This window comes from Eleutherodactylus coqui, unplaced genomic scaffold, assembly GCF_035609145.1.
Source record: "Eleutherodactylus coqui strain aEleCoq1 unplaced genomic scaffold, aEleCoq1.hap1 HAP1_SCAFFOLD_28, whole genome shotgun sequence".
NCBI lineage: Eukaryota > Metazoa > Chordata > Amphibia > Anura > Eleutherodactylidae > Eleutherodactylus > Eleutherodactylus coqui.
This window is the reverse complement of record NW_027101783.1, coordinates 239,667-266,346: the sequence shown is the minus strand read 5'-3', so window position 1 is coordinate 266,346 and position 26,680 is coordinate 239,667. Positions and strand designations below refer to the sequence as shown.

At 46.2% G+C, this 26,680-nt stretch overlaps 2 protein-coding genes and 1 non-coding gene across 3 annotated transcripts; all 3 read right to left on the bottom strand.

Annotated features, from left to right (window-relative positions):
* Positions 1 to 1,716: 1,716 nt before the first annotated feature.
* On the bottom strand, positions 1,717 to 8,124 carry LOC136591279 (large ribosomal subunit protein eL30). Its single transcript, XM_066588494.1, has 5 exons — positions 8,033 to 8,124; positions 7,862 to 7,906; positions 5,177 to 5,322; positions 3,965 to 4,095; positions 1,717 to 1,812 (listed from the first exon to the last, which is right to left on the bottom strand). The coding sequence occupies exons 2-5, from the start codon at positions 7,880 to 7,882 to the stop codon at positions 1,760 to 1,762; spliced, it is 351 nt and encodes a 116-aa protein (XP_066444591.1). The 5' UTR covers positions 7,883 to 7,906; positions 8,033 to 8,124; the 3' UTR covers positions 1,717 to 1,759.
* LOC136591289 (small nucleolar RNA SNORA72) lies at positions 3,803 to 3,935 on the bottom strand. The gene has a single exon (XR_010787954.1). It is a non-coding gene; the product is annotated as a small nucleolar RNA SNORA72 (small nucleolar RNA).
* A 4,830-nt stretch (positions 8,125 to 12,954) lies between the features above and the next one.
* LOC136591288 (polyadenylate-binding protein 1-A-like) lies at positions 12,955 to 26,200 on the bottom strand. The gene is made up of 16 exons (XM_066588507.1): positions 25,986 to 26,200; positions 24,135 to 24,328; positions 23,944 to 24,059; positions 21,379 to 21,515; positions 21,182 to 21,276; positions 18,562 to 18,699; positions 18,391 to 18,486; positions 16,585 to 16,854; positions 16,219 to 16,298; positions 15,843 to 15,854; positions 15,125 to 15,249; positions 14,486 to 14,658; positions 14,324 to 14,333; positions 13,364 to 13,420; positions 13,151 to 13,281; positions 12,955 to 13,047 (listed from the first exon to the last, which is right to left on the bottom strand). The coding sequence occupies exons 1-16, from the start codon at positions 26,176 to 26,178 to the stop codon at positions 12,955 to 12,957; spliced, it is 1,920 nt and encodes a 639-aa protein (XP_066444604.1). The 5' UTR covers positions 26,179 to 26,200.
* Between the last annotated feature and the right edge of the window lie 480 nt (positions 26,201 to 26,680).

Genomic DNA, 26,680 nt, shown 5'->3' with positions numbered 1-26,680 from the left:
AATGTTACTTCATATTTAAAGCTTCAACTCTGCTACAATGCTGAAAAGTGTTATGACAATGTAGCAGTCTTGTGAGTAATTGCTACATCTATACGTGGCTGACAAGACTGGTTAAAGCATAACCTCAGCGTTCTTAGATCTTCACCTACAGGACCTTTGCTGAGCCTTTCCCTTTAAGGCCTCATGTCCACGGGGAAAATCAGGCCCGCTACGGATTCTCCATGGAGAATCCGTAGCGGGTCCCTCGGGCCCCGCGGACATGAGCGCTGAAAATAAGAATAAGCTTACCTGCAGCGGACCGGACAGGTCTTTTCTTCACGGCCGGATCTTCTTTCTTTGGCTGGCAGATGTACTCAGTACGCCGGCAGTGTGCCGCGCGCATGCGCCGGGCACATCTGCCAGGCCGAAGAAGGAAGATCTGGCCGTGAAGAAGAGAAGACCTGTCCGGTTCGCTGCGGGTAAGTTATTCTTATTTTAGGTCTCCCGCGGATCCAGATGGCTTCCATAGAAGCCTACGGGAGCCGTCCCCGCGGTAGAACCGCACGAAAATGGAGCATGTCACTTTTTTTTCATGCTCCATTTTTTTTTTTTTTTTTTTTTTACTTTTGACCATCCGCGGGTATTGATCTACCTGCGGGTGGTCAATGCATCCCTCTGGAGTGCGGATCCGCATGCGGATTTAAAATCATATTTTGCCCGTGGACATGAGGCCTAAGGCTCTGCCCTCTGTACCGCAGATGTCTCCTTCCACATTCAACAGCAGGTGGTTATCACTCTGCCAGCTAAAAGGTGGCCATACATACCAGGGTTCATTTACTTCGACCAGCATGTGAACCGCCAGCCAAAGTAAAGCCCATGTCCAGCAACAAGTGACAAATGGATTAAGAAGAGCAAGCCCCGTAATAGATTTGCTTCATCTCACAGCATCCCATAGGCCAGATGAAAACCTGCATCAGCTCTAGTAGGTTGGTTGTTAGAACCTATGCCAGTTTCAGACGTAGATTATAGTAAATAAGAGGCGCTGCACATGGCACTGCCCCCTAACATTGGGCTCCGTCCAGTTTTTCAAAAAGCCCCTCAAGCCACAATTTTGGCATGTGTGCAACAGGAGTCTGATAACTGCTCATTAAAAAGTGAGCGATATCCAACTCCGATAATAGAGCCCTGCACACGTGTATGGCAGGCTCTCCCCTCTTTCATGGCAGAGTTCTCTTATGTCCCATTTACACAGGCTGACTGTTGGCTAAACGACTGTACGAGCGGGTGACGCCACCTAGTTGCTCGCGCAGAGCGTTCAGAAATGCAGATTAGCACTGAGTATCTCTCGCATCTTGTTCTGCACTTCTTTCTATGTGAAACACGGAGGGGGGAGCGTTTACACGCAGCGAGAAATCAGCGAACCAGCAACGATTTTTATGTTAGTTGAAAGTGAGCAACAACAAACAAGTGAGCAACAACAAACAAGTAAACAACTATTGCAGGACGGTTTTGTCTTTAGATGCAACGATTATCGCGCATTTTCATTTATTTAAACAAGTTTTAAGCGACAATGGTTATGTGTAAATGGCCCTTTAGTCTCAAAAGCACAAGGGGCAACACATGATCCCCATGAGTACAAGTGGTGGTCTCTACACTGGGACCCCACCCATCAGACGTCTAAATATCTTAGAGAATTGTAAAGTGTGTAATGCTGCGTGAATCAGAAGACAGGAGACGTTCCTGGGAAACCAGTTATTTATTAACAATGCGGTGCAGTAAGTTACTTCTCACTGGGCTGCTGTTCTGGCATACTCCTAATGATATCAGAGTCACCTGCAAGAGAGAAGTACAACTTATCATAAATCTTACCAAGCCACATATAATCAAGACACATTAACCAGAAATTAGTAGAAGTGAGAAGTCAGATTATATATATATTTTTTTTTAAATCAACCCCCCCCCCCCCCCTCACACAATCTATACTGTAACATCTCCATGCCATAGAAACCTTTATGTATGAAGCTTTGATACAAAAAGGTATAATTTTTACTACAATTTTTGTACTTTTCTCAGAAAGCAAACATGTTGGGCCAAGAGCCCACAACTAAAATAATTTCCATCCATCAGTTCCTAACTGCAAGACAAAGATTTACAGTTACACTTAAGACGTTTTGCACCAAGACCTGTGATGGCTGGTATGACACATGCAGTTAGGGATCCCAACACAGGGATGGATACAAAAACATCACTTTGCCTTATACTACATCTTTCTTTTGGTTCCAATTATACCATTAAAAAATAAAGAAAAAATGAAACACAACAACTTGTGCCACAAGAAAAAAAAAAAGCAGCCTCATGCGTATGGGCGATGGAAAGTTGAAATTATGTTTCTAGGAATGAGATGATGGGAGGAAAAAATAAATCACTTGGTCATTAAAGTGTAAATGGGCTTTAGCATTAGTGTTTCCCTGCCCCCAAAATAAGACACTGTATTATATTAATTTTTGCCACAAATAGGAAGTGTCTTATTTTTGTGGATTGGGGGTGGGGCACAGGATGTCATACTTACCTAGCAGGTGCTGTCCCAGTCCCTCTCACTGCTCTGCAGGCGCTCCAGCAGTCTCCTGTGTCAGCCATTAAGTGAATGACATTGAATGGCTGTGGTTGGTTCATCGAGGGCCGGCTGTGATTGTCTTAGGAATGCAGCCTGAGCCAATCATAGCATTCTCTTGCTGGAGGCGGGGTATTCAACTCACGTTACCAGGAAGAGAATGCTCTTTCAGCGCTGAGGATGACAAGGAAGAATGCCGTTGCGCATGGAGCAGTGAGAGGGACGGCACCCGTGATGTGAGTATTTTTTTACATTTTTTTCCCCTTTAATGTAGTGTAGCTAGGGCTTATTTTCAGAGGATGGCTTACATTTAAAACCCCCACAAAAATGGCAAAACTGATAGTGGTCATTCGTCTATCTGGGAAACTCAGATGAGACAAATGTATTAGGTGGCTTGGGTCTCATAATATTTGTTACTCATAGCGGGTCACATTGTTTACGTCGACCAGCGTTTCATATGGCAATCTAAGTATATATGCCCCAATGTGCTTAGGACCGTTAACCCCTTTCCAATCCACTGTCTGATGTCTAAAGACATTATGATTTGAGACTGTACAGCTCTGATGTTGGGGGACATGCGTCGGGGTTCTCTTTCTGTATATTGCCAGCCTCTCTGCTGTCGGAGCCTATCCAACATGTCACCTCATGCAGTACTGGCTTTAGCCAGCAGATAGCACCATTGTATAACAGCAGAAAAAGAGTAAGCCTCCTAGGAAAGCCAGGATACAAATTGGATTGGAAAGGGTTAAGACTGGAACATCCATTTTGCAGCAAATGGGGCTCCAGTACAAAAGAGTGACAGCAGTGGCTTACAAAGGCAGGGCACCAGTTATGTGTACTGCACACTGGCGATGGGCACATTTTTCTTCACTTTGGACTGGTACGTCACTGTTAAAGTTTTTACATTTTGGCACTTTGGTCACATGGAGGAATTTCCTTAGATTAATCCTAATATTCAAAACATTTGATTTGCAGTCTTTAAAACTACCAAGCTCAGTAGTGGGAGACCTACTCTTCTGTGTGACGGCAGAGAACCGGCCCGCCTCTCCGATATCCACACAAAAGCTTTATAAAGAGGATTTCGGCTTGCCCAATTTCTCGCCTTATTCACTGTCAGTATTGACAGGGAGATCACTAGAGAAGAAGCTAGGTACAACCTGATAGCGAGAACCTCCGGCATCCCCACTGCTTCTACTGTGTGCACAGAGCAAGAAGTGTGACTGGCCTTTAATAATCAGTACTGCATAATGCGCTCGTACCAATCACACGGACCAGCGTTGATCTAGCGAACGTCTAGCCCGGAACTGATCATTAATACATCAATCCGGCGAGAATATATTCGCACGCAGAGCGAGGTAAAATCAGAGTACTTACCGGGATCAATAATAGCCAGCGTGCAGACCCTGTAGTATTTACCGCAGGCTGTGCCCAGCTCGATGTTGTTGCCGCTGTAGTGATGGACCCCAGTCTTGGCCAACATTGCATAGTATTCAATCTCTGATTTCCTGTAGAACAGATATGACATGATTAAACCAGGATGTCTTGCTGTATGCCCGACACCGTCAGAACACGGAGAGTTTACAATTAGTGGTTAGCAACAATTGTTATTGGACCTCAATCTCCAAAGGGGACTTGTTTCTGCATCAGTTTTCATTGTGAGGTCACAGAATAGAGACTCTCCTACTTGCGAATGTTTGACTTCGCTAGATACGAACAAGCCTGTCCTGTAGTATGATGTGATGCCATAGCCTTGCATCATACTGTGCAGCGATTGGACAGGCTTCATAGGCACTCTGCATAGGCAGCCTTGGGGCCTTTCAGAAGGCCCCCAGCTGTCATGGCAACCACACAGCATCCTGCGATCTTATTGCGGGAGACAGTATGGGACCCCTGAACTTTGGGTGGCGGCTGTTAACGCTTCAAATGCCGTTAATTCTGACAGCAGCATTAAAAAGCATTAACAGCACTGATGAGCGGCGCAGCTTGTTGGAGCTGATGCAGCGGGGTGCCGGCAGGCATCAGCTGATGGACATTGCCAACTGCTTCATCAGTTAGATATTTAGATGTTTGGAGTCAAAGCTGACCATACGTCTGGTCAGCCAACCATAGGGAAAAGGCATCCTCCAGGTCACAGGCTGCCGATGGGTTCACATGACAGCCTGGAGCCTAGTGAAGGCTTCCAGGCCTGCGATGGATGGGTGTCTATTAAATCCTGTCTGCAGCAGGGCTTAGCAGGCAACTTTGAAAATTACTTTTTTTTTTATGCTGTGAAGCAGCATCGCTGACCGAGCGGCTGGAGGAGAGTTCTCTCCCCGCTCCTCTCCATCCAGTGTAAGCAGCGGCTGCTCAGTACTGAACGGCTCCCGTTTACACCGATGTGTCGCTTGGATTTTAAGCGGCTTAAAAGGGAACGAATGGACGATGCCCGTTCAGTTTCTGCAGGCTGTTAGACGGGACGATTACCGTTCAAAACCCAGCCGGAGAACAACAAACGTCATGTGTAAAAAGGCATTGAGTGAAGAAGATCTCTGGTCTTGAAGGGGTTAAGATGAATTTTAAGAAGAGTGCGCACACTTGTCCCCTCACCTCAGAGCTGGGCAGTTGTTGGCAAGAATGACAAGTTTGGCCTTGCCCTCGCGGATCCTCTTCAGCGTCTGCTTGTACCCGAGGACGTACTTGCCACTTTTCATCACAAGTTGCAGCCTGGAGTTGATGGACTCCAGGGACTTTTTCTAGAAGAGAAATAGAAGATGTGAGACTAAAGTCACCGCAAGCAGAGAACTGGCGCCAAATCCTCGTTCTGAAACTGTTCCATTCTTTCTGACTCCATGTAGCAGAGCCGAGTGTGTTACTAGTAAAATAAGGAACGTCTTGGGGAGGGGCTCTTTACACAGCACAATTATGGAGCAAACCGCTCATCAGATCCATCAGTTTGTTGGATGTGTTAAGGCCCTTTTACATGGATAGAGTGTCAGGCAAATGAGGCCGGACACTAGTCTGTGTGTGCTCGCTCCCATGCTGATACACAGGAGCCAGTATCGCTGGATCGCTCACAGCTCGGCCAGCAGGAAGGCAGGTAGCTGGAGGAGCTTTCTCTCCCCCGCCCTTCTCCATTCTCTTTAAGTAGCGGCCGTTCAGTACTGAACAGCTGCTGTTTACACCAAAGGATCATCATTTAGGATTCTCATCTAGTTTCTGCAGGCTTTTACACGGGACGATTATCGTTTAAAACCCTGCAGAAGCGCGAGAGCCTGAACAACCAGAGCCATAATCATCCCGTGTAAAAGGGCCTTAAGATGTAACCACATGTAGCCAGGGAACAATCTTCCATGCAGACCCGATTATCGTTGGTCAGTCTATACAGGCAGTCGCTCTTCTACGAGCCTCGGCCTACCACCTGCAGAGCATGGAGGCGATCTCCAGGGCGCTCCACCGCCATTCACAGAGCGATGATCACTCCTGCAACAGTAAGGCTCCTGTCTACAGGCGTTTTTGCATTGAGTTTCCTGCAGTGATAATCCGGCCGCAGGGAACGCGGTGAACGCTTCCCATAGAGTTGCTATGGAAAGCGCAGCCCCCCCTGTCCACATGTGGAGAATCGTAGCGATTCTCCGCTCGCGGTCAGCAAACCGCAGCATGCCACGATTCTCCATGGTGAGCTATCTGTCGATAGGCTCACCGCGGAGATCTGTCTGCCGGCACCTGCTACCAGGCGGCGGCTCCCACCGCGCGATTACGCAATGCCCGTGGACAGGCAGCTGAAAGCGATCATCGCTGGGACAGCTAGGGGGCACTCTAACGCCCGACAGTCTGTTGTATGCCGATGGTAGCAGTTTATGCGAACAGATCTTTAAAAGGGGGTTTCCAGGCTATTATTGATGACCTACCCCAAGGCAAGTCCTTCATAGTTCATCAGCAGGGCCCGCCGCTCAGCACCCCGACTGATCAGCTGTCGTCACCGGCAAAACACAGCAAGTACGTAGCGATAGCAGACGGCTCCGACCCCTGGGCAGTGCACAGCGCTGGGAATTGTAGGGACAGCCGCCATTAAAGTCAATCAGCGCCTGCAGTTACCAGCGACGGCCACTACACAGGGGTGGCAGATGTCTGCTTCTGTACCGTTTGTTTTGCCAGTGACAGTGGGCACTGGAGTAGCGTATTGGTCCGTGTGCTGAGCGACGGACCCAGTGATCAACTATGCATGGCCTAAGAGAAAAGTAAGAAAAAAATGGCGTGGAAAACGCTCACATCCCGCCTTCTAACCACGATTAGGGCGGCATTTCAAACGCTGCGCTGAACACCTCCAGTGATTTCAATAGGGCTTCGCAGACCTGCGCTTGAACGCGGCGTTTCGAACGCTATGATTTTACGAGCGCTTTCTGCCCCATGTTAGCGAATCTTATGATGGGCGCATTTACACCGTACAAGGCGTTCAAAAGCTATTCTGAACAGCATTTTGTGAATGAGAGCGGCCGAAGGGCGGATTTACACAGGTGAGGGCGAAGCGGGGGGGGGTCATATTGTTCCCATACTAATACTTGGATAAACGGCACGCAAGTGTGACGAGAGTCAAAATCCACTGCGGTTTCCAGGAAATACAGCGCCCCCCTCACTGCTGAAGTCTTAGTGCGGTAAGCGCACCCAGTGCCGCTGGTCAGCTGATGCCACTTCCGTTGGTCAGGTGACGGCAGTGTGAAGACCTCTGACGTGAGCGCCGGATCTTCTGTAATCAGCACCGATGGCGCGGATAATGACTCCCTTGGATGCAGGCTCTGCCGCCGGCCGCTTCTGCTGCGTGTAAACAGACTCCTACGGCCGCGCTCGCACAAGCGGATGGAGAAACGTAGCGTTTCCCTGGCGTGTGGATCCGCTATTAGCAGAACTGTGTAAGTCTGCGCACGGCAGCGGATTTTGATGTTGTCTCCTAGCAACATGCGCATAAACTCCACACAATGGAGTACAGCGGGTTAGTACACAGCTGGGAGCGTCATCCGTAGCGATCACACGGCGCGGTCACACGCACTGACGGCCTTTATACATCTCCCAATGAGCCACAACTGTCAATGGGTAGCAACCACTCCATTACTCTGCACGTGTGTCCAGTAGCTGCTGCCTCCCCAGCAGTGTGCCCCCTCGCGGTGACACCCCAGCACTGCGGCTCGCGCCACACACGCCTGTCGTCTCCGCCGCCCCGTCTGTCACCCCTCCCCGGCCTGTGCTGCTGCCGGGAAGCCGGCCGCCGCTCCACGTGAGACATGAGGCCGCACTCACCGTCTTCTTGGCGGCCACCATGATTGCTGTGCGGGGATCCCGGACCTGTAGAGGAGAGGAAAACACACAGTGAGGCGGCGGGCAGCATGCGCCACAGTCCCCGGAGGAGGCCGAGCTCCCCCGGAGCCCGAAAGGAGAGAAAAAACCCCAAATATCCGGAGCTCCACTCACCAGAGATCTCACTCCAAGATGGCCGGGGACCGAGAAAGGAAGGAGCTCCCACAATGCATCGCTTTTGGTGAGAGGACCGCCCGTGGAACACGCGAGGGGGCGGGGCCTGATGGGACTCAGAGGCAGATGGAACGCAACGCTACGGGACGGAGGAGAGGACAAAAAGGCAACGAACGGGACGCGTTTTATAAGTTTATGTCTCTGCTTACAATAACTGTTTAGTTTGTGCATCTACATATATATAATTTAAGCAATTGGGTTTTTTATTGCACATCAATAAAAGTGCTTTTTTAGGGCAGTGTCACGTGACGATGCATATGTCTGCGTGCCTTAGCGCGATTTATTTGTACACTGAAGGAGTCTTTACTGGAGTTTTTCTGCCCACAGGGTACGTTTATTTGTACGCAGCAAATAAAGACGCCTAATTTGTCTAACGAGCTACAGACGTGTTCTTTTCCAGCGGAATTACGCAGCGTATTACGCATCTCTTGCATATTGCATGCACATTTGCGCACGCCCCGTTGACTTCTATGGAGACCTTTGATGTCAGGTGTGCAGAAAAGTAGAGCACGCTGTGTTTTTTTTCTGCGACAGGAATGCGCACATAAAATACGGAAGTGGGAGTGAACCCATTGAAATCGATGGATTTTATTCTCTGCATATTGCATGTGTAAATCCGCCCGTGTGACGCCGGCCTTAATGCTTCACCTGTGGGCAGTGATCTTGTGAGAATTAAAAAGCTAAAAGACAACATTTGGGTCCGCAGATCCGAATGCTTCATATTTTTGCTGGTTTCACTTTCTGCTGCTCTGATTTGTATTCTGAGAAATGTCATTTTTGGACCAGAAGCTATGCAGTAATTTCATGTCTGAGGGCCCTTTTACATGGAATGATTATCATCCAGTTTATTGCTGGGTTGTGCAAAACTGACCAATAATCGGTAGGTGTAAACGCTGCCGGCCACTGACCGACGAACAAAAATGTGTTCTCTTATCATTTATCGTTCACTTTATGCAGGCATAAAAATCAAACGCCCATCGATCCGTGTAAACAGCCGTTCACCTATGTCTGTAGTGCAGCGGCCCCGCTTGGTATTGCAGGCATTGAATTCAATGAGAGCTGTGGCGGCCTGAGAGCCGGGTTAAGCTTCACCCTCTCCCAGCCCAAGATGTTACAGGAAGAGGGAGGATGGGGAGCAATAGAAGGCGCTTGTCTGAATTGTAAGCGATGTGTGATGCTTGTCTCCGCTGGTCAGAGACATGGCCGGGCAGGGGAGGCAGAGAGAGACGTCGGGTGCCATGTTTAAAGTGCTGGGAACACTATTGAAGTGGGCCTCCACCCATAGGTGTTGTGGGTAGTAATTTGGTCAGCACGTCACTGCCCAGAGGACTCGGCCCTGTGATAGAGGAACGTGGATGGCCTAAGCCCCTGTTCCCAGCCCGGGAACAAGCCCAAAGGCTGTAGATAGATTTTGGCATCTAAGCTGCAATATAAAAAGCTCTGATCTGCATGATAGCCACCATATAGAATGCAGCATGTGCAGCTCTGTCCCCATACTGGGCAGCAGGGCAAATGTGGAGAGATTGCCAGTGGGCCCAATGGCATGCAACAAAAGGGCCTGATTTCCAGGGACTGAAGGAACGACGAGCATCTCTGTGGACCCAATGGCAGGATGTTCGCCCGCACCTTTGTGAGCCGGTGGGGGAAACCCCACTCTACAGGAGGACTCGTAAGTGAGGTCCGGCCTCAATGAGGTGTGCACACCATTAGGACTTTAGTATTCGCAGGTCTGCGATAATTCGAGAGGGACACAGGTTCATTAGTAATAGTTGGGGCAAGTGTTGCATAGCGTGTTTAGGCACTGTCGATTAATGGGATTTAAGTATATTTCTATTTGTGTCGAATGGCGCAGCAAACTACCAGACGCAGAACGAGAGAGAATTAGAGAGCAGGTTGCATAGCGAGTTGGAGTTTGGGGGAAGAGTGAGGTCTACGACATTGTGCATTCCAGGTGTAAGGCCGAGGCGGCGGAAGGCCAGGCTACCAATAGTGAAGTTCAGTTAGCACCAGTATCGGGCCCTTTGAGTGAAGATTCGCAGCTGGTCAGGTGACTTCCTGCTGCCGAGGGTAGAATGCTATGTACCCAAATATTATTGGTTAACACGTACCCTCCTATGGAGAGAAAAGGCTGACCATACTTAGTAAAGTTTGGTTAAAAAAAAAGGAAAACTGCCCCCGTCTGTCACCGCCTTGCCATACACACTGCCACCATCTGCAACAATAGATCCTCAATAGAAAAAAATGCCCAAAGTCCCATGCAACTATAATGGGGTCTCTCTGGTTTTCGGCATGTTGCTTGGAAATTTCCTGGACAAAGTTGTGCATCATGTTGTGCTATTTGGTCCTAAGGTTCTTGCTAGATCTGCAAACTGAGCCTCGAGCGCAGATATGAAGATAGTGTAAGGCCTAGGGGCTGTCAGAGCAACCAGCAGAATTGTCCATGTATTGTAGGTTGGGATGAGTACAAGATACGTTAGGCCTCATGCACACAGCCATTCTTTCAGTGCCATAGTAGGGCACATGTAAATGTAGATGGACGCTTTACTGTATTGTACCGCCACACGTCTCGTTTGTTTTACATTCTGTACAAATCATACAGAGAATAGACTGTAGCATGCTCCATCAGATGCAGTATGTACAGGACTCTTGCATCACTTCTAGTCGAGAACATACAGCGCCCAACAGCATTGTATGACGGCACATGGCTCTATAGTATGTTGTATCGCCTTTCTTCCATGTGTATCAGGGCTCATGCAATGTATTTACAAAACTACTTAAAGTGACCCTCTGGTCCGGGACCAACAAAGTTGGCTGAGTTGCTTCTCTGATTACCTAATGCACATTGTATATTGGTATGCATCGGTAGCCTAAGACACTACATGCTGATCTGACTGCCCATGGCCAATGGCCAATCAAAGCAGGGTGTAGTCTTAAACTAATCATGCATATTTATACACAGTGTGCATCAGGTAGTCAGAGAAGCAGTTTGGCCATTTTTTTTGTCCAGGGCCAGAGGGTTGCTTTAAAGAGGTCATTGTATCAGTCAGGCCAGTTGTATTGCATTGCAGCTGTGTCATCATTTACTCTGTTGTAGCATTACTTTTTTTTGTTCACACTTACGCCCAATGTCCATGGGCAAATTTGATTTGCCGAATCCGCACACGGCACCCGTGCGGGAAATCCACAAATCGAGCTGCCCATGGAGATGCAGGCAGATTTGATTTGCGGACCTTTTGGTCCGGAAAACAAATTGCAGCATGCTCCATTTTTTTGCGTTGAGTACTGAGCGACTGCTGCGTAGAGTAAATGGAGGCGGGCGTGGGGGTTAGCACTCTCCGACCGCCCCGCCTCCATACTGGCTACGCTCTGAGCGTTCCAACAATACTCGCTCCTGTGTAACAGCACGGGAGCGAGTATACACGGGGACTAGTGTCAGGCATCGTTTACGCAATACTCGTCCCATGTAAATGGGCCCATAGGATAGGCAACCTATATTAAACGCCAAAAAAACTTTAAATTTTCAACTAGATTACATGTAAAATGGTGTTCAACGTTGGGCACGCCCTGTAAAATAATCGAAGCATATCAACTGGGTTCATATATAAAAGAAGAATAGTAAATGTTTATTTCTAGTAAATACCTACAAATGGACACATCCTTTTTTTTGCAGTATACTTTTTTAATCCCTGCACTATATGGCATAAACATGATGCGAACAAACCCAAAGAGATGTCAGTAGCTGAAGGAGTTTATAGACAGGTGATCACAATGAAAATAGAGGTGTTCAGGGGTCTCCAGTGAAAAAACTATGGGGCAAACATCTCTGAACAGTGAACACCTCTAATTTAATTATCATCACCCTGTAGATTTTTTTTAAACTTATTGAAATCGAAGTCCCCGTTCTACTCTTCCTTAAAGTTGGCACTATCATGAGACAGTGGCGCTTTTTCTAGACACGGGCATATATAAGATCCCCAAGAGGAGTTAAAATAACAGGTGCAAAGTGTCCGCTGTACGGCCCACCTGAACCAAAGTTGGGTGTAGTAAGCTACTTGCTCAACCCCCTGAAAAGACTGTCAGGGATTTGACGTTGGAGGGAAGCCCTGTATATCAGCATCTCTCTTCCAATCAATGGCACAGAGTTTTTTAGCAGATATATATTGAGTTCATAGCCCTTTCGCCTGAGTTTAGAATGGATGCACTGAGAAAATCCACTCTAATATCTGACATTTCTCTTTGTGGATCACAGAGGAAGAACGAAGATTAAAGGGGTTATCCCAAGGTAGACTTTTATCAACTATACATATGATAGGTGATTAAAAAAAAGGGGGGAATACCACCGCTGAGGCCACCAGCGATCCAGGGAACGGGGCTCCCACGTCCCCCTCTACTTGTCACTAGGGGCTCACTGCAGCCACCCACACTGACGTCATACTCTATGGAGGGACAGTCTTGCATTCGCAGCACTGCACCATTTATTTCAATGGGGCTAGCGGATAAAGCCAAGTACAAGCTCTCGACTGCTATATCTCCATCAGCTCAATTAAAGCTGAATGGAACGGCATCACTCTATTTAATCTCCTCCTCAGTGTGCAGTATCAATGCTGAGGCTTGTGACTGGCCACAGAAGTCACGTGCTTGTGGTCACATGCTTTAATAGCCCATGATCAAGCTGCCTGGATGTAGATTGGGACTGAAGGGGACCGGAGTGGCGGGGCAATGGAGCACCAAGGACATTTATTAGATAAATATAGCTCATTGTTAGTTTAAAACAGTAAAAGTAGTCCTTGTTTTTAGAATTTTTTTCCCACTGCACAAGCCCTTTAAGTCGCGAAAGAATCGTGCTACATCTCAGATGCATATCACATGGCCGCCACTACAACAGCATTGTTTACGACTTGGTGCACCACTTGCTGAGCCTGATGGACTTGCAGCACAGCAAAAGCTTCATCAACCTGAAATAAGAGATCACATGTTAACACCAGACGTTTACGCCACGGTTGTGATAGTCTGTATAAGAAACTATACATTACACTGCACACGGGAGTATGGTTGTACCTTGGAGCGGAGAAATTCTGGTGACTCAAGCATGTGGAGAACTACAGAATTATCAAGTTCCAACAACATCCCTGTAATTTTAGCGGCCAGCATTGGGTGCATGGCTTGAATAAGAGAGAAGAGATGCTCACCTAAAATTAAAAAACCATGATGTCATGTCTTATGTTCTTACACAGTACACATGGTATGGAAGTACTATACAGCTTTACATACCCAGTATCTGCTTCTGGTCGATTGGTGGAAGAGGAGGGGTAGAAGTAGACGATGGTTCTTCTGGAAGGACAATGGGTTGCTGGCAAAAAATACAGAAAATGCATAAGGCAGGGACTTGCTACGCACATCGTCCCTTGAGGACCAACCAGCTCTGATGAATGGAAACACACCACTGCATTACTTGGAAGAACAAGGACCGAGGTCAGAACCACATTTTTATTTATTTACAACCAATTACAATTGGAGAGCCCAGTCATCTTAAGGTTAATCGAGTCAAGCCTTGGCTTGCCGCCTGACTTAATATGCACTGTCATAAAGGGACTGCCCTCACCAGTTGTTAGCTGGCTTACCTACGGGCTGCTGGGACTGTCCTATATCCTGGCCTAGCCCTTACCAAATGGGCAGAGCCCTCGGCTACCTAGCCTGCTTCTACCAACCTCAACCGCAGCCTTCCACAGCCGCATTGCCAGTTTGACCTGGCTTAACATTGGCTTCTCCAAGGCCTGCCTAAATATCTTCGCAGCCTCCCCCATTGACGCCAGGCTCTGCTGCTGACAGCAGTATTGCCCTGCCTAGTGGGGACCTTTTGGTAGCTTCACCAGAGAACAGTGCCGTGATTTGTTGCACAATCGACAATGTATTATACATTACATTTGCGAGAAAGACAATCTTTCCTTCAAAATGCCCTTTGTGCAGCTCCTCAAGAGGGCAGGGTGGGTTTCTTGGCTCTGCTCCATTGTACCCCTTCCTGCCTAGCCCATACTTTTATCTGCCTCTGGTGGGCTGTGCTCTCTTTTGCACCTTCTACCTTTTATTTCCTTGGGCCCTACCCGGCCTCCAGGTTATATAATTTGGCCCCCACCATGTGAGCTCATCTTCTACGCCATCTTGGTTATCTCTGTGTCCCTGCAAAAAGGGGAAACAGACAGCCCAGGGGCAGAAGGGAAAGGAGGTAACTACCTCTGCCTGACTCCACTCTCCCAAACTCTACTACCTAGCTCCTTGTGCCCGCTTTCGCCCCTCCTTGTGTCTTCTCGTCCCTTGTGTCTTCTCGTCGTTCTAAAAAGCAGTAGGACCTTAGTTGAGAAGGAACCTGTAGATATAATTTACATAGGGTAGCACTAGTAAAATGCTTACCTGCTGTACGGCAACTTGAGGCTGAATAATGAGCTGTTGCTGGTTGAGAACTGGAGCCGAGTACTGATACTGAGGAATGGAGCACACAGAGGGGGCTGAGCCGGCTGCCGCAGCAACATTGGTGCTATGGGATTCAATTGCTGGTTGTGCAATATTTGCTGCATAGAAAAATTACAACACATCAAAAAATGCAAACAATGGCACTGATTATACCACAGTAGAGAAAATGATGCCGTAAATCCACAGCATTGTACAGTACAATGTAAGTCAATGGCTTTTAACAAACCCTGTTCACTTAGTGGAAAAAATCCACAGCAGAAGATGGAAATTTGCAGATTTTCACAGCAGAATTCATTCATTGCTTAAAAAGCCGCAACAAGATCCACATGCAGATTTTATCACAGACTTACTCCTTGATGTGGGACCTGGGTACAATAAAGTACAAGGTCCATGAATCCAGGTGAAATCTTTAGATATGTCATAAAGAGATAGTACAAAATGAAATTAGGATGAGTCGATGCGGCTCTTCAGATATACAGTAGTGTCATTCATTTCAGTTTTACTATATAGACCCTGGCATCAGAAAAGTACAAAAGTTCTAGACTATTATCTGCAATCACTTACTGAAACGTTGAACTGATGCAATTTGTGGGGCCAAAGCCGCTGGCTTCATTGGGCTGTAGGTTGCTAGTCTGGGAGCAGCAAGTCTAATGGTTCTTGGCATATTCTGGAATGCTGTAGAAAAGCAACTGGATAATTCAGCTTATTAAACAAGATTTAAAAACTAAAGACCTATCCACAGAATAGATCATCAATAACTAACAGGTGGGGTTGTGCTGCCGCCTACAATCCTGGCTGATCAGCTGTTTGTTGGGTTGTTGTCACCACATACGGAATTGGAAGCAGACAGCTCCATACATTGTGCAGTGGCCAAGCATGGTATGGCAGGCACTGCTGCCACTGAAATAAATAAGATCTTGGCCTGAAATACCAAGCTGGGCCACTGCAGTAAGAACGGAGCTGTCTGCTACCGATAGAGCCCAGCCAAAAGTTGAATAGCAGAAAGGCCATCAGTAGCAGATCAGTGGCTATCTGAGAATAGGCCATTAATAGTTTATCACCAGAAAACTCCTTTAACTCTTCAAAGTTTCAGCATTAAAAAAAAAATCAATCAGATGGCTATATTTACACAGCCGATATTCTCATGCAGGTTTTGTGCGTTGCGAGACAAAGAAAACTCACACGAAAATAAACCCCATTGTTTGCAATGGGTCAAGTTACATGGGTGATGCTGCGAGATGGAAAAGTCGTAGCATGTCCTATTTCCGAGTGAGTTTTGCACGGATGTGGCTTGCTATCGGCCGTGTAAATACAGCCATATTGAGGATTTGTAAACTTTTCTTGTTATGTTTCTTATTCCCTTACCCCCACGCACCCCCCATTCCCTCCCAATCAACCTGACTGCACTTTTTAGTGCAAGGGGATTCCTGATTGGGAGTCAGTGACAGACGCATGCAATAATACAGGCATTCTACTTGCATATGTCTGCGGTATGTTGTAGCAAGCAGCCATGGAAAGCATTATCTCTGAAGGGCTTTTAGCTGTGTATTCCTTCAGCAAGGCCAGATCTTGAAGAATGCCAAGGAACATAGTAGACCATCTATGCACAATAGCGATGAAAACTGTAATGCGTACTCTAACCCCACTATGCAGTGAGCCCACCTTGTGTTGTCCAGCTAGGATTTGGCATGGCTTGTGGTATCTGTCCAGCAGGGTAGTATATAGCTTGGTTCGGGGCCTAACAATAAAAACAAGGATTTAAAGGGGTTGTATAGAATTAGAAAAACACGTCTGCTTTCTTCCAGAAACAGCACCACACCTGTCTACAGGTGTTGTGTGGTATTGCAATCCAGCCCTATTCTCTTCAATAGATCTGAGCTGCAATACCAGGTACAACCTGTGGACTGGTGTGGTGCTATTTCTGGAAGACAGCAGACATGTTTATCTAATTTTAGGCAACCTATTTAACAAAATAATCTTTCCATGCATGTAAAGTTTCTGCAGATTATGATCTGGGGGCATACCTGGGGAGCAGGTGTCATTAAATAGCTGGGTGGTGATGGCTGGTAAGTATTGATGACTGGGTCCCGTACCATTTGGGTATGATTCCTCCTCTGCGTGAATTGGTTGGCTAGAAGAGCTAGACGTTGCTTCTTGCGCTGTGCCAAAGCCACATACAAGGGTTTGGAGGCTACAATCCTACCATTCATTTCTGTGACGGCCTTGGCTGCTTCATCAGGGGAGGAGAAGCAGACGAAGCCAAAGCCTTTGCTGTGTTTTCCATTCATCATGACCTGAAATATTAGTTCACAGTAAACATTCTGCCATCCTTACAAAGTATAGGTAAATAAAAAATATCCCCTCAACCTAAGGGCATTCACATTGGGTTATGTAGATGACATTAAAGGGAATCTGGCAGAACATTTATGCCTACTACCCACAGCAGCTTGTAGGTGACTTAGAAACACATGGACATATACCCTTGTGGTCGTTCATAGTCATACCTCTAATTTTGTTGCCTTCTTCTTTTGCCGGTTTCCAGTTTCGCCGATTTTTCCAGGCAGAATTTTTCCTCTACTTTAGTCGGCTGCTACTAGTTTCGCCAGCAGCCGCCGGCCCACGTGACCTCACTGTGCAATCACAGCCATTCATGGATTGCTCCAATCACAGCCATTCATGGATGAATGGCTGTGATTGGAGCATCCAGCGCTGGCTGTGATTGGCTGAGCGGCTGATCAGATGGACGTATTCCCAGGGCGTAAAAGCTCCCAGCCGGCCAATATAGCGCCGGGCGCTTTTATGCCAGCCAGAAAAGCTAGTCCTGGCCGGAATACATCAGCGACTGCATAGACTCCTATGGGAGCCTATGACAGCTGCTGGAGAGGGGAGGTGGGAGGGACTGCTACACTTCCTTCCCCTTCTCTTCTCCTCTCCACCCCTTGCCGGTTGTTTTCAATGGGAGGGGGAGGGATGGGGGCGTAGCTAATTGCTAAGTCCCGCCTCGTCCAATCCCCTCCCATTGCTGGCTGCAGACAAGGGGCGGAGAGGTGCCTCCTCCCTTTGCTCAGAGCTGGCGAGGGGCAGGGAAGGGGAACACAGTTCTCCCCCCGCCTGGCATTGCGTGCTCGGCGTATATGCACTGGGCTCAGGCCTTCTGAACAGGCGCATTAATGTTAGAGTTGTGCGCTTGCTCACACATTTTTACATTGCCAGCGGGCGAACGTAAAAACGCTGACGCCCGTCTGAATCCAACCTTACAAATATGTGGATTCTCATTTCTTGACTTGTCAGTTTTGTGGTATGTATGTTTGTTGGAGGTGCTCAGATCGCTTATTTGGGACTTTTCACATGGGATGGATAGGCTGCACCACAGAATATTCTGCACCGAAATCCACAGTTAGACCTGCAGATTTTGGAGTGGAGTTCCACAGCTGCAGATTTGGCGTGTCCGGTGGCATGATTCCGTCCCGTGTGAAAGGTTCCTTATAATGGCTGCGTTGAAGTTTGATCAGTGTTGTCTGAACACGTTTTTAATTGTTTTTGAATTTGTGTTTCTATATATTATTTGCTTAATAATGTTCGGTATATAAATCCCCCTTTTGGCTACCGTTGGTGCGCGGAGGTTTTTATATACAAACTTGCTACTCTCTTTTTTTGCTGACACAATGACATAACAAACCGCCATTGCTGTCAATCAGCACAAAGGGGGAGGCCTTTGGGGAAGGTCCCTTACCAAGCATCATATGTAATTTGGTAGGCGTAAATCATCTAACAGACTCCTTTTTTATGTGACTTTGGAAAGAATTGGAGCAGATACCACCTAAGCTCACCTTTGCACTGGTGATGGTGCCATAGGGGGAAAATGCTTGTTTCAGTTGTTTGTCATCAATGCAATCTGCGAGGTTTTTAATGTAGAGATTGATGCCCTAAAACAACGAAATGCTCATTATAAAATTGGACATTTTCTCAAATACTTACACAAGTGAAGTGAAGCCGCTCACCTGACATCTGGCGATCCGTGCTTGCTTTAATTGTTCAAACTTCCTCCTAAGTTCAGCTTGTCTTTCCGACTTCTTCTGGGCTCTTCCAACATAAAGGGGCTTACCATTCACCTCCTTACCGTTCATTTCATCTGTAGCCTTATGGAATTAGGAGAATAGTTATTTTACTCCCAAGGACAGGATCTCTTACCAAGGAGACCAGCCTTTGTTAGAGCCTGTATCAGGAGAGGATCCTATCCCATACTTGGTACTAAATATATGGTTCATGCATAGAGCTTTTAAAAGGGCCATGTGCATAAAGTCAATTTGCACTAGAAATGAATGAAAGATGAACAACTCCTGAAGTGAAGCAGGCAAAAGGTATCGACAGTATCCAAGCCTGGAACTACGATTGATTTCAATGATTATTTAGGTCTTCCGGATTTAAACTGCTCTAACTCTTGTATTCTTTCTTATACCTGTATACCTATTCTGGCCTATATTATTCCACAATGTATTTTATAAGGTTTAGGTTATTTTATATGAAAACGAATTATAAAGAATCTATAAATTTGGGCTAGAGCTACACGGCGACTTTGGCTGTGACATGTAGCCCTGCAACCTCGCACCCACATTGAGACCAATGGAGTCATGCAGCAAGTCGCAGATTGCAAAAAAAAATCCAACCTTGGTGGACTTTTTGCAACCTGAGGATTGTGGTCACCTGCAAATTTAACTATGTTCCCATTGACCTCAATGTGAGTGTGAAATTGCGGGACTACACAACGATCCTTAGTTGCGTGACCTCTGTTGTGGCCAAAAGTCGCGTAGCCTTAAAGGGGCATTCTGGGCATTTACTATTGATTTCCATGCTAGCAAAGCCTTTCTATTAAAGTTCCATATTCGACCTCCAATGCAGACACCTGGCTCCGCTGCACTGATAGTGAGCAAGAGGATCAACTGATTGGAGGGGATCCCGAGCAGTGGGCCCCCATCGATCATCTATTGATGACCTATCATGAGGATACATGACTGTATACATAGAGCATGTTAAAAAGGCAGAGTCTCTCTGAAGCAAAGAAGGCCAGAGGTTCACCAGTCTGTGAAAAACTGCATCTCAGAATTATGGAACAATTTCAGAAAAATGTTCTTCAATGTAAAATTATGAAGACTTTTAATATACCACCTTTTACAATACATAATATCAAAAGATTCAGAGAATCTGGAGAAATTCATGTGCACAAGTGACAAGGCCGTCGATCAATACTGGATGCTTGAGATCTATGAGTGCTCAGGAGTCAATACATTAAACACAATAATGATTCTGTAATGTAAATCACTATATGGGCTCAGGAATACTTCCAAAAATCATTGTCTGTGAGCACAGTAAACAATGCAATCCACAAATACAAGTAAGGCTGCCTGCAGACGGCCAGGTCAGATCCCGCTGCAAGAATTCTCGCACTCACCTCTCCCGCGGCTCCGGCTCTTTTTTTTACATTTCTTTACATTTTACACGGAGTCACAACTTTTTTTGGAATTGGGGTTGTAGAATGTAAATACTCCATTTAAAGGGGTTGTACCTAAATCAACTTTTATCATCTGTCCATAGATTGTCCATAAATGACTCTGCTCACATGCATGGTCACCTCTCCTTCTGGTTATCTACTCTAGATGGACACTGCCAACCATCTCAGCTTGCTGAATAAAGAATTGCAACCCTTATTCTTCATATAGGCGAGAGTTCCAGTGGTGATACCCCTACTTATCAGATATTTCTGAAGATATTCCAAATAGGAAGACTCCTTTAAAGGGGTATTCCTGTAACGAAAAGTAGTCATTGGCCGATCGGTGGGTATTCCAAGCACTGATACCCCCACCAATCACGAGAATGGGGGAGTTCCATTTGCCCCACTCCCAGCTGCATTGCAGTGCTGACATGAGTGACTGAACTTAGAATGGTGAGCTGTCCGCGGATGCGCATTGCTCCTCCATCCATTTGAATGGGGCTGATAAAAATAAGCTATTTCTGCCAGCCCCATTGAAATGAATAAGTTGGCACTACACATGCGCAGCCAGCTCACCATTTACTATGCTCAGAGCAGCGATACTGTTGTGACCAAAAGTGGGGCAAATGGGACTCTCATTCTTGAGATTGAAAAGGGTGCCAGCAGCCAGAGCCCTACTAATATAGCAGTTTTCACTCATCCAGTGGATGGGTGCCTACTACAGATGAGCGAATGTACTCGTTTAGGGCGATTTCGCAATCGAGCACCACTTTTTTCGAGTAACTGACTACTCGGGCGAAAAGATGCAGGGGGCGCCGGGGGTGAGTGGGGGGTAGAGGTGGGGAACAGGGAGGAGCTCTCTCCCCTCCCACTCCCCTCTGCAACCCCCCCCGCTCACCCCCGGCGCCCCCCGAATCTTTTCGGCCGAGTAGTCAGTTACTCAAAAAAAAGCGGTGCTCAATTGCGAAATCGCCCTAAACGAGTACGTTCGCTCATCTCTAGTGCCTACCCATGCCCCATTAAATCCAAAAAAATGGAGGAATATAACCGAACTTTAAATGTTTTACAACTGGGCAACCTGCAACAGAAAAGATAACAGTTCTGACAGATAAGTTTGTAAGTCTCTATCTCACTCTTAATGCATCCTCATGTTTCTCAAAGTTGACAAAGCCGAATCCCTTGGACTTCCCGATTGCATCAGTCATAACTTTAACACTGAGTGTAGGCCCTAAAGTGAGATCATGGCAGACATTTAGAACGAGTCAGTTCAGTACATACCGCATAACTATGTCAGACTAATAATGATGGCAGCTACACACAGAGTCTTTACCGTATTTGCTGAACAATTCCTTGAGCTGTTCATCATCCATATTTTTCCCAAAGTTCTTGATGTAAAGATTAGTGAACAAAGCTCTGGCAACACGTTCAGGTTCTCGTTCCGTGCGGGACTTGAAATGTCCGATGAACCTTTACAGAAAATACAAAAAATAGTCTATCTATTAAGGACAGGAAGACTAAGGCCTCATGTCCATGGGCGGATCAGATTCCGCATGCGGTAGCCCGCAGCGGAATCTGACAATGCTGACGGCCGAGGACCGTCCATACCTGTCGGGGTCTTCACTGCGTATGTGTGCGAAAGTGACGGCCAGCGCACATGCGCAGTAAAGATCTTTTCTTTTTTAACCTTCTGCTTTCCTGCGGAATCCGCAATTCAATTGCGGATGTGCCGTAGGTCGGACGGCTTCCCTTGACCTCAAGGGAAGACGTCCATGCGGGAACCGCAGCAAAATGAAGCATGCTGCGATTTGTTTTTCTGACCAAAAGGTCCGCAAAACAAATCCACACGCTTTAATTCAGCTGCGGACGCCCATGTCTTCCTATGGGAAGCTTGAACTGCGCATCGCCCGCGCGGGTGCCCCACCCAGATTCCGGAATTCAAATTTGCCCCTGGACAATAGGCCCAAGAAGAAAAAAAAATGTATTGGACCATGGATGTTGGAGTGGCATCATACACATCAACAGAGTACTGCATTTGGGATTTCAGCCTAAGGGCTCCTGCACACGTGCATTTTTCTTGCACATTTTTTCACGCGATATCGCTGCGTTTTTTCACGCAATTGTCAATGGGACTTTCTAATGTTAAAAAAAACACATCACAAGTTGGTGCTTTGCGATGCGCTTTTTTAACATTAGAAAGTCCCAATGACAATTGAGTGAAAAAAATGCAGCGATATCGCGTGGAAAAAAAAAACGCGCAAGAAAAACGCAAGTGGGCAGGAGACCTTAGGGCAAAAACGCATGCAGCGTGTGCTAACACACTTGCTGTTACGGAGTGTATTAGCGCATAAATTGGGTTTTGCGTTTTGGGTTTTTTTGACTATTCAAGCTCCGCTTTACTGTGTGTGAGTTTAACCCTTTGCAATCCAATTTTGAATTCAGGGTTTCCTAGGGGGTTTTCTCTTTCTGTATTTATACAATGGCACCATCTGCTGGCTAGAGCCAGTACTGAGATATGGGACATGCTGGAGAGGCCCCCTGACAACAGAGCGGCCAGTAATATATAGTAAGAATATCCTGCCGGACGTTTTCTGACTTTGGAGCTGTACAGCCTTCAATCAGAATGTCTTCAGACGTCAGACAGTGGATTTGAAAGGGTTAAAATAAAAAGTGTGAAGATAGGTTCTGCGTTATCTTTACTCGTGCGTAGTAATAACGTGCGAGAATCCCAATAGTGGAAACTAAACCATTGAAATCAATGGCTTTCTTTCAGGTATCATGGCCGCATAACTGGAATAAAACACGCCCATCTGTTTAAGCCCCCAGGGTGGTCTTACACATAACGTTATGCGGGGAAGGGGGGGGGGAACAGTATTTCCTGGCATTTTTACCATGTTTTCTGTTTGGCAAAAAGCGCCGCAGCCAGATGTTAGCTGTAGGTTAGTGGGGAGTTACGGAATGCACTACAAAGAGTGCATTTTCTTGTGGCGTCTTTCCTCAATTTTGGTGCATTTATTTATATAGGAAAAAAATGCATGACAAGAAATAAAAGCTCCCAAAAAGCTTGTAAAAAGTGCATGAAACTCTTTCAAACGGGCTACAAAATAATGGCTACAGAACGACGCTCATGTGAAAGAACCCATTGGAAACCATGGGTTTCACATCGTAGCGATGATGTTATAGCGCGTGCGGATGCAGCCTAAGGATACGGCCATACAAGACAAAAAATCTGCAAAAAGATGGAAGGGCTTAAACAAATGGGTGTATTTTTGTCCCATTTTGCGTCCAAGAACATCACAGTCACAAAACGGGACGAAGCGCAAGCACTGATTTCAACGGTTTTGTTTTCACTATCGGGATTCTCACACGTTAATACTACATGCAAGAAAAGATGGGAGTTGCCCTATCTTTCTCGCCTATAGTATCTCTACATACAAGAAAGAGAGGGCAGGTCTATCTTCCCGTTTTTTTTTTTAAACTCACGGGCGCAATATCACTGAGTTTGAATTGTCAAAAAAAATAAAAGATTTTTGACAGGGTCATGCACTAATACGCTCCGTAGCGGCGAGCATATTAGCGCATGTGCCCATCTGTTTAAGTGTTTAAGCCCTCAGTCAGTATTGGTAAAAACGTGTTTTTGTTGTAGATTTTGGTTAAAAAATGCTGCAGATACACAAAATGATTTAATTTTGGCCCGTTATATGGCTGAGATTATCACTGGATATGTCACAAATGTCTGATAGCCGGAGCCCTAGAGGTGTTGGTCAAAACGGGGCTCAGAGGACCCATGTTATCCCGATAGGTGGGGGTCGCAGATGGCATATCCTGTGACTGAGTAACTAGTTGTGTAGCTATATTGTTGACATCAAGGGGAATTCTTAGATGAAATTATACTTACACCTTCTGGTTATTTAGGATCATACCATTCAACGAATCAATGGCCTTCTGGGCAGACTCTTGGGTCTCAAAGTGTACAAACCCATATCCCTTCGATCCATTATCATCGCAAGCGACCTGTAAGACCTCATATTAATACATTGCCTTATCACCATACAGACTGCGTAGATGTGTACATTTAGGTGGCCTCACCTTACAAGACAGGATATTGCCGAAGGCTGAGAATGTGTCATACAGCAATTTACTATCAATACATTTATCCAGGTTTTTGATAAATATATTTCCAACCCCGCTCTTTCGTAAGGATGGGTCGCGCTGACACCACATAATGCGCATCTGCTTGCCATTCATGTCTTCAAAGTTCATTGTATCCAGAGCACGTTCAGCTGGTGGAAAAGGAAAAGTGTGGTTTTTAAAGAGTTGGTAAGATGTAATAGAAGGGTCTGTCTGGAGGAAACTAGAGTACCCAGAAGAAACTCATACAAACACAGGGAGAACATACAAACTCCTTACAGATGTTGTCCTTGGTGGGACTTGAACCCAGGACCCCAGCACTGCAAGACAATGGAACTAAGCACTGATCCAATGTACTGCCCCATCCATTGACAAGTCCAAATCTTTTGCAGCCAAGCTCCGGCGCACGCGCAAAGGAATCAGTTGAGTCTATGAACAATTGCCTGTTTGCAGTGAATGAAGGCGGAAGGCGATGTACATGAGCAATAGTCATCGGGACAACTGTTAGGCGTTTATGCATCTAACAGTTGTCCCATGTAAGGGTACCTTTAGCAATTAGCTGCATTTAACTTCTTTTCAGCGCACCCAGCTAAAACCTAATGTACTAGGTCTCAAGGAGCGGGCTCACTGTGAAGGAACGCTACATGCTATGGTGGATGAATTCGCTACTGAAACAAAGGCAAAACGTAGTATCTCCAGATGCGTGCCAGTAATAGTGTTGGAATCTAAGAACACTCGAAGCCAAGGGTCTGCCATAGCAAGCTGCTGTAATTAACGTCTATGCAGCTGAAGCCGGATTTCACGTAGCAATGTTCAGCAGTTGTATTACTCAGGAGGATAGAGGTGGCCTTCAAGAGGGAATTTCAAATAAAAGCATCCTAAATCTGGTAATGAAATATTTGGAAAAGGTCTTAAAAATGCCTAAATTGCATTAAAAAAATAATAATAAATGACAATAGCACTTTACGTGACAGAGCTAGATATATTATAAAAAGCAACATAATATTCAAGGGTGAACACCCACTTTAGTGCCTGTTATTTTTGGGCCGTGACCCCTATGTGGAATGGACATGCAGCACCCGGCCCCAAAATATGGGGTCCACATGAAAAAAAAATGACTGCATTTCCTATTTTCATTCATTTTCACAGGTGAAAATAAGACATGTGCATGGAAGGTCCATGGAGATCAGACCATATGATGAGTGTCCGTAAGCTGTGAGATGCAATGCATGAATCTGGCCTAAAAGATGGCATTCTCCTTGGAACCCTATTCATTAGATAAAGCCAAGATCCATGTCCTTGCCCTAGAGGACTAGAAGATTTCAGTGGCGGCGTTGGATACATATTTATTTTAATGGCTGCTCCTTATGCAGCAGTGCCTGGAGATGCATGTGCTCTGCTAACATGTAAGGAGGACCTGATGGGGAATGGGGGCCAGTCGCCATTGCCCCTCAGTGTAAACGGCTGCCTGCAGCAACAGTGGTGATCATTTTGAACGTGATACAACTTGTGTGCCCATTGAAAACATGAAACAGAAAACTAGCAGAAAACACAAATTATATACAATGTATCACAAGTAACCGAGGGGGACGCAATAGGAATGACATGCTGGTAATTCTGCTTCCATCTATAGTAATTTAGCAAATGTCATTATTCATTTAGAATTCGTTATGATTTATATAGATATATTTAATGGTAAAGTAAAACTAATTTATTATATATTATGAATTCTAACTAGTGTATTAAAAGAAAGTGCGCCATACGATTTCCTATTCACCTGGTCTTAAACATACATGTAGCTGCTCTTACCATCCACCAGCTCCTGGAAGTTAATGTATCCATAGCCAAGGGATTGATGGGTGATCCTATCTCTGCATACTCTGATGGACAATATGCTACCGACAGGGTTGAACTTTTCGTACAGCATTGCCTCAGTGACGTCATACTGAAGGTCGCCGATGTATAGAGACGCTGTTTTGCAGCCGAGAGTGCTTTCAGGCATTATTGATGTCGCTAAAATAAAGGAGGCTGTAGAGAAAACACATTGAAAAGTACATCTTCCCAACATTTTAAACACTGTGGGACTCACACTCTAAGATCTGGTAGATTGTAGCAATGGGGGCTTTTTATCACCTCCACAAAAGTACTGAGTGAGAAGTAAAATGAGATTAGAAAAACATGGCTGCCTTCTTCTAGAAACAGCACCACTGTTGTACAGTATTGCAGTGCACTTGGATGGGACTAAGCTGCAATACCGTACATAGTCCAGGGAGTGGCGCTGGTTGTAGAAGAAAGAAATGTCATTATTTTGTTTGTAGTTACCTTGTCTCTGTGTTGCTGGGGGAGTCTATTGAAGACCACGTCTGGTAACTCTGGTAAACTGTCAGTTGCCACAGGCCTGTGTGAGTCTGCCAACTGATGCCCATGCGACGCAATGGCAGTTACTACTGGTCTGAGCACATGAAACATGGCTGTTGCTTTTCTGGGGCACACGGCTATTACCC

Excerpts from the sequence above, each read along its gene's own strand:
- LOC136591279 (XM_066588494.1), bottom strand. The coding sequence starts at position 7,882 with ATGGTGGCCGCCAAGAAGACG. Across the intron at positions 5,323-7,861 it reads TGGTGGCCGCCAAGAAGACG|AAAAAGTCCCTGGAGTCCAT; the intron begins GTGAGTGCGGCC and ends TTTCTCTTCTAG. Across the intron at positions 1,813-3,964 it reads GCTGGCTATTATTGATCCCG|GTGACTCTGATATCATTAGG; the intron begins GTAAGTACTCTG and ends TCTCTCTTGCAG.
- LOC136591288 (XM_066588507.1), bottom strand. The coding sequence starts at position 26,178 with ATGCCTGAAAGCACTCTCGGCTGCAAAACAGCGTCTCTATACATCGGC. Across the intron at positions 16,855-18,390 it reads GCACCATCACCAGTGCAAAG|GTCATGATGAATGGAAAACA; the intron begins GTGAGCTTAGGT and ends CTAATATTTCAG. Across the intron at positions 13,048-13,150 it reads CAGAATTTCTCCGCTCCAAG|GTTGATGAAGCTTTTGCTGT; the intron begins GTACAACCATAC and ends CTCTTATTTCAG.